General features: G+C 26.9%; 1 protein-coding gene across 1 annotated transcript; it reads left to right on the top strand.

The window, feature by feature from the left end:
- Nucleotides 1-904: 904 nt before the first annotated feature.
- Nucleotides 905-4,116, top strand: LOC145844434 (rho GTPase-activating protein 29-like). Its single transcript, XM_082951833.1, has 6 exons — nucleotides 905-992; nucleotides 1,246-1,462; nucleotides 2,026-2,275; nucleotides 2,539-2,584; nucleotides 3,488-3,590; nucleotides 4,091-4,116. Exons 2-4 carry the CDS (start codon nucleotides 1,310-1,312, stop codon nucleotides 2,574-2,576), a joined length of 441 nt encoding a protein of 146 aa, XP_082807959.1. The 5' UTR covers nucleotides 905-992; nucleotides 1,246-1,309; the 3' UTR covers nucleotides 2,577-2,584; nucleotides 3,488-3,590; nucleotides 4,091-4,116.
- The last annotated feature ends 14,797 nt before the right edge of the window (nucleotides 4,117-18,913 follow it).

The raw sequence follows: 18,913 nt of genomic DNA, 5'->3' as shown, positions 1-18,913 counted from the left end.
TCATCACTGGCTGCTAAGAGGAGGAATGCAAATAGGAAGAACGTAAAACACGGCCCCATGGTCGAGGTGTGTATTTTGAATTAATATAAACAAAAAACGTAAAAAATATTTCATTTATACAAGTTTAATAGACATATGCGTATCACGATTAATATATGATAAGTTTGTTAAGTTTCTTAGTCCGGGCTTTTTTAATGATACTTTAATAGTTGTTGGAAAAAGTCTGAAAAAAATTAAATGAGCTCTTGTGTTAGTAAGCAACAATACACGTTTGAACTAAAACTTTGAATGCCTTTAAAAAATTACTGCTACTTAAATATCTCTGTTAGCTATCTAAGTATTTTAAATAACAAAGTAACTCAATAAATAAAATAAAATCTAAAAAAACAAAGTAGTCAACAAATTGAAAGTATTAGTAACAAACATATTACATGAGTTTATTCTACTGAAAAAATAAAGCTAAATTGACTATATTAAACAAAATTTGTGTGGAATTCTTATCAGTAAAATACATTATCTAAATCATTAATAAATTCTCCGTTTTGATGTAGACCATATCTTTTCAAGTACATTATTCACATCTGTTTTAAAATTCAAGTACTTTTTAGTTTTTTCATGCTGATTGAAGCAACTGTACAAATAGATTGAAGTCATCATGAGTTGATTTAAATTGAAATAAATCTATTCAAAAAAAAGACTTTTTTTTTTAAACTTTGAATATTAAACTTAATATCTTTTACATAACAAAAGAGTTGTTTGTGCTATTTTGTTAGATTTTCGTATTTATTAAAAGAATTATAGTTTGCCGGTGTAAGTGTGTTAACAACCTTCAACTAATTTTATAGGTTCAATTCAGGCAAACGTTAAACTAAATGTATATTTATTACAGTCACTTGCTGCAAATATGCTGTCTGAATGTGAGAACCCGGAGATTCTCACGGGAGAACTTGATGTAACTGTTCGTTCTGCATCTGGATTCGATGCTGCTTGTGGTAAGTATTTGTTTGTTTACTATTATTAAAACTACCAGTTAAAAAGTGTAGAAACTTTAATCAACATAATCGAAGGATGTTTGCATTTTTTGTAGAAACATATACAACTCTTTAAAATAATACCACTATAATACCACAGTCAGACACTCTAAAGCATTAAAACTATGACAGCAAATTTTGTGGAAATTTTTCGTATCTCAATGCTAAACACGTAAATTGCTTAACACGTGAATAAAACGTCTCCTTCCAACAGCTCCATTCGTGAAAGTTGAAAGTCGTTCGGCGAGCTCCAACAGATCGCGGCAACCCAACCGACGATGATGACGTCACGAAACGACGTGGTGACGTGGCAGGATAGAGTGACGTCACTGATGGTGGAGGGGTGCAGCAAGCTGAACCTGCTTATGTTCCACATGAGTGAGCAGGGGGAAGAGGTCTTGATTGCAAGGAAGCAGATCAACTTGACAAACGTTTGTTTTTTTGTATTAATGTTTAAATAAACATTTGTAAATGTTTAAACATTTGTTATTTAGACTAGTAGCTTACTTGAAAAGGGGACACGTCTATATGAACAAAAGTTTTTGGTTTATGTTTTTCTAACTAGACAGCTATGTAAAAAACAAGAAACAAAACAAAGATTTAAATTAAATTTATAGCTAATATAAATAAAAATTGTAATCAGAGTAACATAGTATGTTTAAGTTTTAAGCTTAGTTTTAAGTTAGCAATAGTTCAGATAATTAAGCCATTGCAGAGTTAAAAAATTTTTTTTTTTGATCTTAGGGTTCAGATTTATCATGTAGAAATTATAGGTCTACGGCTAAATTAAAAAGGAACCGCACAAACATAGATAAAAGCTTATTCCATTTTTACTGTGACCAAGTTTAGATTTTTTTCACTAACAGAAACCTTTTGGTGATTTCAACACTTGGTGTAGCACAGGAGCTTTTTAGCCATATTAAACTTTTGCTGAAATTTCTTAATCATACTAAACTTGACTTAATTTTCTATTTATTTTTTTCTCATCTCACAGGAACTTTTCGGTGATTTCAACACTTGGCGCCGCGCCACGTTCCACTTCAGCGCGTCCAACCTGCAATGTGACGTCAGCTTGTCGTTTGAGCGTGGCAGGAGGAGAGTGGAGAATAGCTACGTCACGTTTGGGGTCGACATCGAGTTCGCGGAGAGGAATGTTGAAATGGGTATTCCCCTCATTGTTAAGATTTTCATTGACAAAATTGAGGAACTTGACATATCACAAAAGGGTATATACAGGGTTAATGGTGAGTTAAAAATTAACTAAAAAAAAGGATTTGAGAAATCTATTTTTTATATAAAAAAAAACAACTGACTTCTCAAACAAGTTAATAAGGTTAACTGCATAATTTTAACTACCGTAAACAAAACAATATACTGTTTTTATATAAGTTGTTTCAATCAAATTTATAACATGATATAAAAACTATAGTAATTTTAAACAAATTTTAGTAATAATAAAACATAAAACTTGATTGATACATAAATAAAATAGGTTTTAAACACACAGGTCAACATAAAGAAGTATTAGATCTGATGGAGCTATAAAAAGACTGGTATGTTGTTTTAGTATTACAACTATTTATTATTATAATACTCATATTGTAATACTTAAGGTTTCATAATTCATGTAATTGGTTAATACTATAGTAAACAAACGAAGTACTGGTTTGTACTATTTGTAATACAATATATGTGTTTAACAAAAGGCAGCGGTGCATTACAACAAGTCATATTTGGCACTGATTTGTACTTTTTGTAATCAATGCACTAGAACTAATTTATAAATATTAAACAGAGGGTAGTGAAGCAAAAATGATGTAAAAAATGATGTGATTGTTTTGTATGAGCACTTTTGAACTTTGATACAATAAATTTTTTAAATAAGAGCTATATTTTAAAACAGTAGATATTTAAAAGTTAATTAGTTTAAGTTATATTTTTATAAGAGACATAGTTGATTTAATATTTAATGTTTTGGAGGGAGTGGGTGAAACACTGATAAAATAGTTGTGACGTAAAAAATGATGTGATTGTTTTGTATGAGCACTTTTGAACTTTAAAAATTGATGTTTACACGAGGTTGCTATTTGCTCTTCCTCGAATAAACTTCCGCACTTTCAGAATTCTCAGCCTTCATCTTGTTAGGTTTGATTTTGTTGATATGAGTTTAGGTTGCTTGTGTCATTATAAGTTAATATAAATATCAAAAGCAAAATTATTACAAAGACTACTAATAGTGATACTTTAAAAACAGAAGTATTAATCTGTATTGTATAATACGGTTTATTACAAACATTTAAAATTATTGACATACAAGTATCAAATGAGTTTAATGCTCAGAGATTATTTGCTTTAAAGGATGCTAATCTAACAATAAACTTTCTAACATTCTAAATCATTTTAGCTTAACAAAACAAACCGGTATATTCAAACTTAAACTATTTTATAATTATCAGAGTGTCGAAACATCAGCACACGAATAAAATGAACATGGAAAATCTGAGCACAGTATTCGCTCCAACTCTGCCGTATTACCCCAAGCAACTGCTCAACCCTACTGTTAGTTTTTACTAGCAGTAAAAATAACAAACTGTAAACTTGTACGACATAATTAGATACATTCCTTTTAGTGTGCTATCTAATGATAAAATATTTTTAAGTCCTTATTTGATTGTCTAGGGAGTCATTAGAAAAATTATTAGAGAATTTTTAATGTGTTTTTAAATCAAGTAAACATATAATACTAAACCAAAAAGTTGCTTATGAAAACCTAACACTCAAGTAAGTACTCGATCTCAAGTTAGAACAGATCAACTAATTGTTAATTTGCTAGAAATTAAGTATGTTATTTAAAAACTTCTATAATCTGAGCAAAATGGCACAGTATAAACTTTCAAATTAAACAGAAGCTAAAATTAATACTCAGACAGGCAGTCTTTAAATCAAAATATACTAAAAAGTTTTTTTCAAACTTAGTACATGAATAATATGGTTTAACTTGCTAAAATAAAATTGATGAAATTAACAACCAAATAACTTATTTTAAATTTTCATCACAGATCAACCTGCCAAACTGCCAGGAGAGTCTGGCCTTTATCTTTGAAAAGGTAGATTGGTCCAAAAACAGGAACGAGCTGATATCTTCGGTGGAACAGAAAAATATTTCATCTTCCACAGAAGTCAGGCCTCCGAACTTGGATCTGCAGAAGCCCTATCCTAGAAGGTTTTTTAATGAATGAGTTTTTACAAAACAAACTAAAAGATAAGTATAATTGTAAGGTTTAATGTTTTTTACTTGTAAACAAATAGAAAATTGTATACGTCAGAGTCATTAAACAAAAAAAAAGAAGTATAATCATTTTCATAAGAATAACTTTATTTAATATTTGTTTTGCAAAATGAGAATTTATATTATTTTGTAACAATATTTTTTCTTAGCTTTCCTAGTTTTTATTTTGTAATTCGTTTTTTCTTCAGTGAATAGAAACTTGCTGATGAAGTTTAATAAATACGATATCAGCTGTTTATGTTAAAAAATATATAATAGTAAGTGTACTGTACTGAATAAAACTGAATAAAAATTACAAAACTTTTCGCAGAAGCCATGACTACGAAACGATCCGACCGCTGATTCAGGAGCCTTCTACGTCAGCGAGCAAGTTCAATGAATACTTTTAAATCATCATCAAAAATCGGTTTGCCCAGAAATACGTAAAGTGACGTAAAGAGATTGTGATATGTCATAATCTTAATTCTACTGCTGATTTGCTAGTGAGCGTCTTTTGAGCTCTTTTTGGTGTGTGAGAGTGTTCCTGTTCCGTCGCTAGCTTCATAAATAGTTTTAAGCTATTATATTTTACAAAATAGCAAGTAATTTTCTAGTGACATGTTGTTAAAAAATTAAATATTTTAAAAATTCTTTCATTGGTTGTTTAGAATGAAAGCCTACAGCTGTTTTGTTACATAAGTTTTTGTTTTTGATAAAACTATAGTTTTGTCGATTTTCTCTGTTGATAATAAATTATATTTCTTTTAAAATTTTAGTCTCACTTATTAATTTTTTTTTTCATTTTGACCAAACTTACTTTTCGGTTATCCTTTAAAGCTGTCCAAGCTTTTATGGCTTCATATAAAATTTAATGAAAGTTTTGCGACCTTGTGTGTGTTTGAATTTCTAAGTAATGAACTACTATAGTTTTGGTAAAAACCACCTTTAAAAAATTATTTACAAATTTCTTATAAGTGCTTTCTGGTTAATCATTCTTTAATCAAAATTCAACATTTGATTTTACATTCTCTTACTCCATACTATAGTACGTTTGATTTATTCTTGCAGTTAAGCATTTCCTTGTATAACTTTTTCTATACTAAATAACAAAAGCAATAAATGTTTTTTAAATTACAATTTTTCAGAATTCATAGCCTTTTACTATTTTGTGTTTTTTATTATTTTTGAGAAAAAAAATTGTAATTGGTATACTATATCTTTACTTTTAAACTTATAATTTAGACAACTATTGAAAAAATTTACGAACGTAAGCATTGTTAAATAAAACAGTACTTAGTATTATTTTTTGAGTTTATTTTGTTGTTTTTAGTGGCGTATTTATTTAATATCACAAAACCAGGCTTCGTTAAAGTTACATAATTCTAACAAACGGTTAACAGTCAAGCTTTTCATTTATAAAGTGAATTTTTAAGCTGATTAAAAATCAGCTGATAAAGTTATAACTTCCTTACTAAATTTACTTAAAATTTGTGAAAAACATGTAAACTTTCCTGGTACCCAAGTAAAAGGTAACCAAAAAAGTTGCGACTCTTTAACCAAAAGGTTCTTCCAACACACCAACTTCTAGGACCGAGTATTTTTAGCTTTACTTTTATCGCTCAATAAACAATATAACTAATTTTGATACAAAGTGTTTTATTTATTAAATTATACTAAAAAGTTGCTCTAAATAAAATCAAAGTAAAGTTGTAGAAGTAAATTAAGAAAATATTTTGTTACTGGAATGGAAGATATCAAAATTAAACACTCTTTTGGCTTGTAAACCATTGTTTAAAATAAAGTAAACGAAAAAAATAATTATCAAGTATTTCATTTACCCAAGAAAAAAACAACACAACAAGAGCCTATATGTAAATAAAATAGTTTTTGTATATAAAAAATTAATCTAAGTTAATGTAAGATAAAACTATACTGCAAATATAAGTTTTTATGTGAAAAAAAAAAACTGCTATATTCTTGTAAGCTTTTTTGTGGGTACAGTTTTGGCATATCTGTTTATAAAACTGTTTGATTGTTTTAATAGTCATAAATAAATATTTTCTAACTCACAAAAACCGACATTAATAATAGATTTTACAAATAACAAATATAATAAGAAATTATAAGACTAGAAGTTTAAAAAAAAATTGTTTTACTCGTGAAAAATAACGCTCTTGTTCTATAATTCTCATTTTTCATCGTTAATATAAAGTTTTAGGTATTTTTTTGCATAGAATTTTATGCCCAAAATGATGGAGACATTTGTTTTTAAGTATTGGCAAGTTTAAAATAAAAATAAATAAAATTTCAAAAATAAAACTTACCTGTTCATTTTTATTCAATTTTGTTGCTCAAAAATTTGCATAAATTTTCATATTTATAGTTTTGTCTAGTTTTCAGATAATAACTACTTAAGCTTGTTTATATCAGCTAGGTAAACTTGCTGTTCTTATTATAACAAAACTGCTTATTGAGTTGAATACTTAAATTAATGAAAGTTTACAAAAATAATTCTAAATAAAATACTTTCAATAAACATTTGTGTTCAATTGTTTTGCTAAAATAATCAACTTAATTGTGTTTTGCTTGTTGAATAAATTCGTTTGTATACTCTTGTGTTATACATTTATTATTTTTAACAAGTTATATAGTTTTACATTTAACGTTTGTTTACCTTTATAAGTTTAATTGTTTATACAAAACCTTTAAATTTAAACATAAGTTTAAAACTGAAATTAAAAATGTAGCACAGATATTTGTTATCAACATAGTTCAAATATTAGCATCTGCTATTTGTTTTAACTTTTATTTCATATGTTGTTGAAAAATATAAGTTTGAAAGATCCTCTAAAACAAGCAATAAATGTAATTTAAAGTTCTATTTTGCTTATTTTTCATGATTTTTATAAACTGTTTGGTGTTTTTTGAAGCAGGTGCTCAACATGATGGTAAATTTCATTTAAAATTAAAACCAGGTTTAAAAAAAACAAAAAGTTTTAAAACAGGTTAAAGTTTTCAAAGGTAGAGAAAATAAAATAAATTTTCCTGTTTAAATTTTCATTCAGTTTCCATAATTTATAATGACTACAGCTGGTTAGGTCTTAAGATAAAAACTGCTTTTTTATAGAGTTTATTAATGTAATTAGTTCTTTAACAGTTTATTAAAGACTTTTTACTTTGCTAACAGTTTTAATAGTGTTTTGATAAGTATTAATATAGTTTGTAAAGTTAAGCTTAAACATTGGTGTCTGTATAAGTATTTATTCTCATACTTATTGCAACTAAATGTTCTCTTTAATACTAGAGTTAAGAATTATTTTATAAATAAGTATTACACTAATCAATAAGAAATAAGTTTTATTAACTAGTTTTAAGTAACTTTTAATGTAAATTATAGCTGTTAGCTCAAGTATTAAGTAAGATAATGTTAGGTTAGTTTTATCATTATGATTTAAATGACAAACATAAAATAGTTTTTGTATATAAAAAGTTAATCTTTACTTTAGTGAAACTTGAAAATAATACTGAAATAACTATGATAAAATGAAATACCTTTCGTTAAAACCTACATATAGCAATAAGTTCACATATATTTAATTTTGAATGTTACTGACTTAAGTATCATGATATGTAAGTTAAATGATAAGTAAAATGAGCAGGTTTTTCCATCAGGAACAGTATGTAATTTAAAAACACAATACTATGATTACTTGTGTTACAGTTTTAAGAGTTCATTAAAAAATTCTATTAGAGCTAAACTAGTTCAACTGTTCTGCAGCTCACAAGTTTTTATTCAAATAGCTTGAATTTAATACTGTTTTGAAAAAGTTAATTAAGTAAACAATAGTGTTCACAAGTTAAAAGTTCACATTATCAAGTTATTTGACTATAAATAGAAATACAGTCAAATCATATAGATAACTTTGTCAGTGTACACATCAAACAAAAACTATTTTTCTGTCAAGTAGTACACTTATCTATAAACTTGATGAAATGTTTTTATTGTATGCCATAACTTACATTAAACTTTTTAATTAAGTCAAATTAAGCTAAATTTAAGTCATGTAAAAATAAACTGTTGACCAAATTAAAAGTACAGAGTTTGTAAAATTAAGCTTTAATGTGTGCGTAAATTTTTATTCACATACTTGTTTTAAGGTGTTTTTAATACTAGAGTGATGTATTCTTTTATAAATATGTACACAAACCAACAGGTTTCCATAAAAAGTAGCTTACTAATCAATCACAAGTTTACTGTGATTGTATTAAATTAACGCCTTTATTTTAGTCATTTATATTTACTCATGTAAGTAAGGTTTTGTTTAAGCAGTTAATGAATAGATACAAATGTATACCTTTAAACTAAAACAAAGATTTAAAGCTGAAATTAAAAATATTGCAGACATATTTGTTATGAACGCAGTTCGAATACTAGTATCTGCTGATTGTTTTGAAACCCTTTCATGCAAAAAGATACAAGTTTGAAAAATCAAACAATTCAAATTCAAAGCTTTGAAGTTTTTAATCCTTATTTTTCATCCTTTTTATAAAGTGTTTGGTGTTTTTTGAAGCAGAATTCGGCGCTTGACATGATGGTAAATATTATTTTTGAAAAAAACTAGGTTTAAAAAAATTATAGCGAAAAGTTTAAAATCAGCTTAAAACTTTCTAAGTGAGAGAAGAGAGAACCCGTGTATGTCACCAAGCGAATTTTTTGCACCAAGTTTTTATTTGTTACGTAATTATAAAAAATTGTGTTTGCAGAAATTTTTCATGAAAATTGCATTCATTAGTAAAATGTTTTCTTACTGGTAGCAGCTCTTGTCATTTTTTTTTTAAACTTTACTTTCATAAATTATTTTAGAGTTTACCTTCTATATATTTTTTTTAAGTAATAAAAGGTAGTAAAAGCAGATACATAAAATCAATTACTTGGTTTGAAAAAAAATCAGCATTGTCTTTAACAGCTGAAACTTAAACTGTTTATGCTTGAAAAAGGTACATAAAACAAATTGTGATGCCTGTATGTTTTAAAAGTATCTTGAATCAACAGTCTTCTACTCTAACCATGTGACTCATTATCTTTTTTTTTCATGACTTAAGAGAAAAGTCTTTATCTTTATGTTGAAAAAGTGTCTCAAATCAACAGTCTGCTACAATTTATTAGTAATCCTGTGTTTCTGTTTAATCATAGTTGCACTGAAAGGTTTTTATTAAGCACAAGCAAATTGGGCATCTTCTATTTTGATTCTACAGCAATCATCTATACCATATTCTTGCCACTAACCTTCTTGTGGCAATTTAAATATCAGGTCTGTTCTTGGTTTACTGCTCTTACTGAGGTAAGTGCTTTATATGTTATACAAAATAGTTAATGTTAAGATGATAAATGTCATATAAGATAATTTTTTAGGGTTGCCAACACTTAATTTATTAGTAGTGCTCAGGTTTTAATACTTGATAATTAGTTGTTTCATTAAATATTGTCGTTAATTTTGTAAATGTAGAATACCATTAGTATAAATTAGTGCTCAAAATCGACTGATATCAAGTATAAGTGAAGTACATAACACATTAGTTTCTAATTTTAATAAAGTTAAGATGAAATTTGGTTTAATAGAGTACAGTTTTTGAATAAAAGAGTGGCAGCCCTGGTACTTATAAATGCATGTCATAAAATTATGAATTAATTACAATGAAAGTTTTAGATTAAAAAATATCCTATAGAGTATAGTGTTTCTAAAGTGTGTGAAAGTAACTAAAGAGCTGTTACTATTAAACGTTATTAGCTTTTCTATATGTCTAAAGTTATGTGTTGTTAATCTTTATAAATAAATTTCAATATAAATGTTCAATTATCAATATAGAGCTAAAAATCAAGCTGATATAAGTCTGAATGTTACAAGCTTTAAAGTTAAGTAGTTAATTTGCACACTTATAGAGACACATTGATGTTAATTTCTAAAGTAAATGTTTTGTTATTATAATGTTTTTATCCACTAAGAAATTAAAGCTATAGTGTAAAATGATTCTGTATAAGTGACATATTTTGTTACCTGTGAACATATAGGAACACAAACAACATTCAGGCAGCTTGATCAACTGCCTGATGTTTAGTGTTTTTATATGTTTACATAACTAAGTTAGATAAGAGTCTGGTTTGTTTCAGTCACTTGTAATGATTATAGTTAACAGTAATAATAAAATTCAAAGTTTTGTTATGATAAGAAAACTGTAACTAGCTGACAAAAACCAGACTGTTATATGACTATGTATGATCTTTATAAAAAGACTATATTGTACAGATATTTTAAACTTATTTTTTTAGAGTACTTGAAAATAGTCTTTGTTTTGAATTTTAATTGTGACATTATAAAATATTATATCATAAGCTTGACACAATGTGTAGCATTAAATAAGTTGTTTTTTGTTAGTTTAATTCCAATAAATATGAAATTCCATATAAAATAAACACTTTGATATACTATTAGATAATGTCACCATAAAAGTTCTAAGAAAGACTATTTAAACAATTAATATGCAAGTATGCTAACCATTTTTTCTAAACATAAAACACTGTCAAAAACTATTGAAAACAAAAAGAAATATAATTTTCAGTTAAATATTTTTATAATTATATTGTATAGCAACTCTGTTGTTGGTTAATAGTTACTTAAAAAGAGTTTTTGACAGTAGTGGTTTAGATTTGAATATGTTAGTTGCATGTATAGAAATTGAATAAGTTAAGTTAGGCCAGAATGTGTATATTTTAAGTGGGCCGGCTGCAGTTGTAAGGTTTTGTATGTGTTTTAAATCATAACATTATGCAAATGATGTAAAGTGATAAATCAGCAGAATGTTACCAAAATTGTAATACAAACCCTTTCCCTAACCCAAGTAATATATTAGCCAATCAGAAGCGACCTTAGAACTGCAGCCGCACCTTATAAGCCAACTTAGAACTATTTAAGATGCAAGTAGTTTTAAAATGAACAAAAAGTTCTTTATTGCTCACATAAAGGATTATGTCTAAACTGATACTGTAACCATTTAATTTAGGCTCTGAACCATAAGTTTAGAACGTGATTTTAATAAAATAAATACATCTATAAATATTAAGGCCCCCCACACAAATTTTTTCACAAATGGGGATTTCCCCAAAGTGAAAATGTGGGGGGAAAATTTTGAGATTGATAAAAAAAATTATTTTAAAGGCATTTCGCCGGCTCCGCCGGCGAAAAATTTTTCACTTTTACTCCCAACCATTTTTTCTTAAAAACCTAATTACGCTTGGAGACTAGTTAGTAAGCCTGACAGCCAAACCAGATAAAAGTGTGGTACTGAGCTCTAAGAAGTAGTTCGGTTTTGAGTTAAAGTGGTAGCGGACAGCTTTCGTTATTTGTGCATAAGTCCCTTCCGCTGCGAGTTCTCTTCGAGAACTCTTGCTCCAGGGACTTTTGCACAAATAACGAAAGCCGTCCTTTAGGCCGCGTCATTATGCTGGTCGGCACCTAATTAGTTTTTTGTTTGATGTACGAGTAGTTACGCACGTTCTTTTAGTATGTTATTTTTCTCTTATATACTTGTTAGTATCAAGATGTATGTTTATATTAAATACAAATGAATTACAGTAAAGTTTTCTGTTTTATAGTATATAACATTGATGTAGTACTCCAAATGGTACAGTTTTGGAGTAGACAATCAATTTATTATTCTATATAGAACACTTCACTTACTGTAATTTGATTTACTAATATCGTTCTATTGTATTTTGTCTCATAAATTTACCAGTTGTACATACCAGTTAGTTAACCTAATAAGATAGAGTAGTCTTCTATCTATTTTATGTTATTGTTTAAACAAGCCTTAGCTTTATTGTTTTGTTTGTATTGTACTTTGTTAAGTAATTTGATTCTACTTATAGCTCAAAGTTAAGTAAAGACTGAACAGAGTTTTAGTGTTATTTACAGATATGTTTAATAGTATATATCCATTAGTGATTCGAATTATTCAAAAGTAACACAACAGTTTTTCGTTGTAGTTTACTTTATCAGTATCATTGTATTGCAATTCAAAAAGTTATATTATTTAAGTGACCTAGTCTCATAAACAGCAAATAAATTCTTAGTTTAGTACTAAATTATACTTTAGACCAGCAGTTCTTAACTTTTTTTTGATGTTTTACTTTGATCAGTTCCTGTATCATTTGTTTGAGTTACACTAGTAGATTACTTACTGAGATTTAAGCGTCGTTAGCCTTGAAAGAGGTAAACGATGGTTGTGTAAAATATGTTATTAATGTTGGTTCATTGCATTCTTAATGGTACAGAACTATATACTTTTGTAAGTAGTATATCTAAGGTTTAAGTATGTGGAAGGTTTATGCCACTTAGACAGAAACTAAGCTAAAATTCTCCATTTACATAAGTAAGTATTTAAGTCTTAAATTGTATAAATAAAGTTTGGACATCTTTTAAATTAGACACTTACATGTCCACAAATTTTCAGGTAATTTTGTAATATTTTTTGTTTTCACCTACTTACAATTATTACGTCATGACCCTGTAGTCGCATACAATATAAACTAAGTAATTTTTACTTACACATTAGTTGTATATGGACATATCTTTTGGATTGTAAATTATTAACTTTGTTTTAAATAAGACTAATTGTATGTACATAATAAGTAATGGATAAGGTGTATCTTACTTAAACTAACAGATACAAACATTTAACGTTTTAACTTGAGGTTATATTTGAGTTGTTTTAAATAACAGTTTTTGTAGTGCCATTTAAGCCAAGGTTTAAGTCTTCACGATTGTTAATGTATATTATATGTTTTCTAATGTCTTATATCTAAGCATAAATTTGCTGTCAATCAATTTGAAAGACACTAGTATCTTATCTTCATACTCTCTCTCTCTTGTAACATCTTACTTTGCAATTTTAAGCACAGTAGAAAGACGCAAACTAGCTTTCGACAGCAACCGAGAGCTGCTTTTGTTTTCCAGTTTAACTGCGGGCTCGACAAACACTTGTTGGCTTTACGAATGAGTTTGCTCAGGTCACGTGTCTTGTTATGTACCTCTCGAATCGTTGCATCAGTTAGCACGCAATAGTCATCTTTTACTTTTCTGCTTTAAAGGATCAAAAGTAATTTATAGCCGATATATGCTCTCATTTTCTTCAGATGAATTGCTCGAGTTGTCCATGTCCATACTTCTAAAAAAATATAGTAGTTCATATTGAGAATTAATATGCTTAACATTTCTTTTATAGTAACTCTCATTTTGAAAACCGTCGATTACTTAGTCAACGCTTAAACATTGTTCGTTTGAAATTTCTAGTTATTTCTCCAAATTTGCGTTGAAATTCTCTGAAAAGAAACAAAAATCACAAAACTGGGAAATTACCCATTGTTGATACAAGAAGCTTCTAGCAGAAGTTGACAATTGTGTTGAAATGTGACATTTTTCCAAATTATGGCAAGTAGAAGACTTCAAAGTTGGTCAAACATATGCTCATCGGCTTTCAAGTGCAAAAACCTACAAGTTTTAAAGGTATTAGAAAAACCAAATAGTTCAAATTCAAAGCTTTGAAGTTTTAAAGCTCTATTTTGCTTATTTTTCATCGTTTTAATAACTTTTTTGGTGTTTTTTAGCATGAAATTTTCCGCAAAGAACGAGGGAAATGCTTATTTTTAATTATTGCCAAGTTTAAAACGAAAATGAAAAAAATCAAAAAAAAAAGCTTTACTCGTTCATAATCATTCAATTTTGTTGCATAAAAATTTGCATAACTTTAAATAATTACAGTCTACTTAGAAGAAGACATCTTTTTTATAAAGTCTACTAATTTAGTTAGTTCTTTTACAGTTAATTAAACAATACTTACTTTGACTAACAGTTTCATTAATAGTTTTGTACGTGTTAATATATTTTGTAAAGTTAAGTTACCCCTTGGTGTCCGTAGAAACATTTATTCACATGTTTATTGCAGCATAAATGTAATTGACCTGAAATGTTTATGGTGTTGAATATTAAAACTAATAGAAGTTTACTAAAACAAACATAAAATAAGGTTTAATAAAAATTTGTTCTAAAAAAGTCAACTTGGTTTAATGAAAGGAAAAGTGCACTTTTATTTTAATAAATATATTTGTTAGTTTACTCTTGTGTTACACATTTATTGTTGTAAATAAGTTATATAGTTTTTACATTAATGTTTGTTTGGTTTTTAGACATTTAACTGTTTATAAAAACCTTTAAGTTTAAACAGAAGTTTAAAGCTGAAATTAAAATGTGGCAGAAATATTTGTTATCAACATATTTTAAATTTTTCTGATTATCGAAGCGTTTAATAAGTTTACTTCTTTCATTTAGATTTAAGCAACAAAAATAAAAACTGCGTTTAATAAGTACATCTGCTTATGCAGCTTTTGAATGAAAGATTTTCAAATATCAAAATTCGCGTAAAAGTTTTGTACAAAACAAACAGCCATATCTTTGTACGTGTATTTCAAGTGAAGAGTATAACAAATATTTATAGTAAAGTTAGAAAGCAATAGCTAAATAAACTTGTTTAAAATTAAAGTTACTTATATTTTTTTGCACTTACGAGGTCTCTTAACGAAACATAGTTGGCAACATAGAGTCTTAAAAGAATTAAATATAATATTTCTCCTCTAGCAATTGATATCTCTTTAGTTGTTTTGTAAAAATCAAAGCATTAAGTAACTTTATATACCAGCATTAAGGTCAACTCACAGGTGGTTGTGTAGTGCAGTGATTGTCTACCCGCTCAGTGAGCCGGAGGTAGCGAGATCGAGTCCGGCGATCGGCAGTTTTTGAAAATAAAACTTTACTAAATTGTTTTAGGTTGAATTGTTCAGTATCTTAAATTGCTCTATAACCTATAAATTTTTTTGACCTTATGTTATTTAAAACTTAAAATTAAGTTAAACAATAAAACTTATTAAAGTTAATATAATATAAAAGCTTATATTCGAACTTCTTAAAAAGTATTTTTGTCAGAAACGGATTGTGCTCTTTTGTTACCTATATCTTTGTTAACCTATAATAATAAAAGTTTTACAGATTTTATTTACTTATGAACAACTTAAGTTATCTTTAACTTTTATTAAGTTATACTTTTCAATATGTAATACTTAAACTTGAACCCACAATTTTTATTGTTACTCATAGTTAAAAACCTTATTCAGTATACAAAAACAGTTTAAACTATATTGATAAGACTAAACTAAATACTTGCTACTAATTTCTAACAATTATAAACAGAGTTAATTCCAGAAGAAAGATTGGATGAGATTAAACGCCTTCTGTGAGTTTATTTTGATCATTATTTAATAGAGAAAGACAGTTATCATAAAAAAATATTTTTTTGATTTTAACTATTAAAGTAAAGCTATTTTTTTTAGGTATATAAGTTTAAAAAACAATCAGTGCATTGAAATTTTTTTTCACTAGTCTACGTATTATGGTATAAACGAGTAATATTTATAAGATATATGTTATCAATGTTGATGTCAATATTTTTTGGCATAAAACTTTATTGCTTTATTTTTAATACAAATAAAATACATATTGCTTTACATTGTTACCAAATCAATATTTTGTATACAGTATTTTGTATAATCAACAATTAAGTTTATTTGAGACTGTTTTGTTAATGAATATCCATCGTGCGTGTCATTATATTTGTTTCATCAATATTTTTTTTCACAGGTCATTGGTTTAAACAACACCATATTTCCGAAAGTCCTTATTTTAGGATGATCGTAAGTACATTATTTTTCTAATAATGTATTTACGAATATATATCTAACTGTGAAATTAACACAAAATACTTAATTATGTGAAAACATATGCATTTAATTATTCATTGATTAACGACTGAGAAACATTACATATACATCAATCTAAAGTAATTATGTTACATAATTCTTTCGTATTACAAAATATAAGTACTAAATTATATTTTTTATTTAATATCAACAGATAAACGAAGATGGATTTGTAAAATTTGATGAAATGATCAAGTTTCATGGTTTGAAAAAACATAAATGCGGCAAAAAGGAACTAATTGGTGTGAGTTTTTATCTATAATGCGAAGTTACAAGTTATTTTAGGTTAAACTCTTTTATCAAAGGTTTCCAATATGTAAGTAATTTAAACCTTAATGTTAAAAATTGTAAACACTAAACTATTTAGTTTGTAAATAAATAAAACTTATACATCGAAATGCAAGAGTTGGACATTGATAAATGTTTTATTATTTTAGTAATATAAGATTAATACATTTGTTAGGGAAACTAGTATTTAGTTTAATTTTCAAAGTAAGTTTATTTTATAAAGCTATAAGTTTATAAAGGTTCATAATAGTTTTTTAACATTGTATAAAATATTACAGATAGTTGAAACAATTCAAGATAAGTTTGAAATTGACAATAAGAAACAATCAATGAGAAAAATTCCTGATGAACCTAAATCAGGTAAGTTGCAATATGTATCTACTAAAATGTTAATTAGTCTATTTTAAACGTTAAAAGTATAATAAAAAAATATTTGTTTTGCATAGATTAAATACAAACAATTAGTTTCATAAGTCCTGAAACAGTTCTGATTAGAATTTTTCTTTACTTTTCATTCTATTTTTTAAACATAAAACTGTATTCTGAATTGCTCAAATCGTAAATATTTTAATTTTTATTTCAGAAAACAGATCCGAATTGAACCCTAACGCCGATCTCTTTGTGCTAAACCGCGAGTCAAGCAGAAGTTATCTCGGTGGTTTCTTTAAATGACTCGCTTATGTAAATATAATAGCAGCTAGTTTGTTGATTTGATCTCGTTTAAATATATTGTCTGTTTTTTGATTAAAACTACGTTACGATTTGTTTAATGTTGATTAAAAATTTGCAGTTTTTACTTACATCTATCAAACTATATGTAAACAATTGTAAGTAAAGTTTTATAGTCAACATTAAGAGAATAGATATTGACTAAGTTTTCAGTAATGAACTAAATTGTTGTTAGTCTCAAAACTGTCATTCCACAACAGTTAAATTAATTGTGGTTTATTTTTAAATAGATTCTATATTTATTATTTTTTGATTGATATTATATTCTAGGTGGTAACTGAGTAACATCTTTCACACACACTTTAGTTCGTAAGCTACCTGATTTAATCAGAATATTTAATACTTAATTTGTGTATAATGTTTATATTATGAAATATGATTAAACCGTCCTTAATGTATGTAAATAGTTGAACGCTATTTAACGACATCAGGCATTACATATGCGTTTTGATCAGGCAGGTTTTGATGAGAAGCATCTGCATTCAGTTTCGGTTTGATACTCTAAAACAACAATCACGTTTTTATTAACTCATATGATTTCATTAGTTCTAGAAATTAAACTAAATAATTATACGTAAAAAATAATTTAGGTGAATCTTTTAATTTTTTGAGCGTTTTTTTTATTTATATCTATCTGTACTTTAACCTAGACTTTTTAATTTACTACTAATTATTAAACAACTAACCCGCTTTTGGTAACACAACTACGGGTATTTTTCTCACCGATTATTTTTTGTCGTCAAGCTCCAACTTATCTTGGAGTGTTTCAATTACCTGCAGTGTATAAGTAATTTGAGTTTATTTATACTTGAAAATTTTATCTATGACATTTCCTGTAGTTGTTTAAAATTATTACTCTTTTCAATGAATCTCGTTTGTAATTTAATTCAAATTTCAAGTATATTTTGTGTACTCGATTATGGGGTAACTCATAGTTCGTTTAACTTGAGGTCTAAAATAAACTTTATATTTTTAATGAATAGTATACTTTTATTAAAAAAAACGTGCTTTAAGCAGTTTGAATGAATCTCGTTTGTAATTTAATTTTAATTTCAAGTATAGTTTGTGATACTCGATTATGGGGTAACTCATAGTTCGATTAACTTAAGGTCTAAATGAAACTTTATATTTGTAATGAATAGTATATTTTTATTAAAAAACGTGCTTTAAGCAGTTTGAATGAATTTCGTTTGTAATTTTATTTAAATTTCAAGTATATTTTGTGATACTCGATTATGGGGTAACTCATTGTTCGTTTAACTTGAGGTCTAAATGAAACTTTATATTTGTAATGAATAGTATATTTTTATTAAAAAAACGTGCTTTAAGCAGTTTGAATGAATTTCGTTTGTAATTTAATTTAAATTTCAAGTATATTTTGTGATACTCGATTATGGGGTAACTCATTGTTCGTTTAACTTGAGGTCTAAATTAAACTTTATATTTGTAATGAATAGTATATTTTTATTAAAAAACGTGCTTTAAGCAGTTTGAATGAATTTCGTTTGTAATTTTATTTAAATTTCAAGTATATTTTGTGATACTCGATTATGGGGTAACTCATTGTTCGTTTAACTTGAGGTCTAAATGAAACTTTATATTTGTAATGAATAGTATATTTTTATTAAAAAAACGTGCTTTAAGCAGTTTGAATGAATTTCGTTTGTAATTTAATTTAAATTTCAAGTATATTTTGTGATACTCGATTATGGGGTAACTCATTGTTCGTTTAAC

Source organism: Thalia democratica, chromosome 9 (assembly GCF_965202585.1).
Source record: "Thalia democratica chromosome 9, ktThaDemo2.hap1.1, whole genome shotgun sequence".
NCBI lineage: Eukaryota > Metazoa > Chordata > Thaliacea > Salpida > Salpidae > Thalia > Thalia democratica.
Note: the sequence above shows the minus strand (reverse complement) of the source record. Positions and strands in the feature narration are given on the sequence as shown.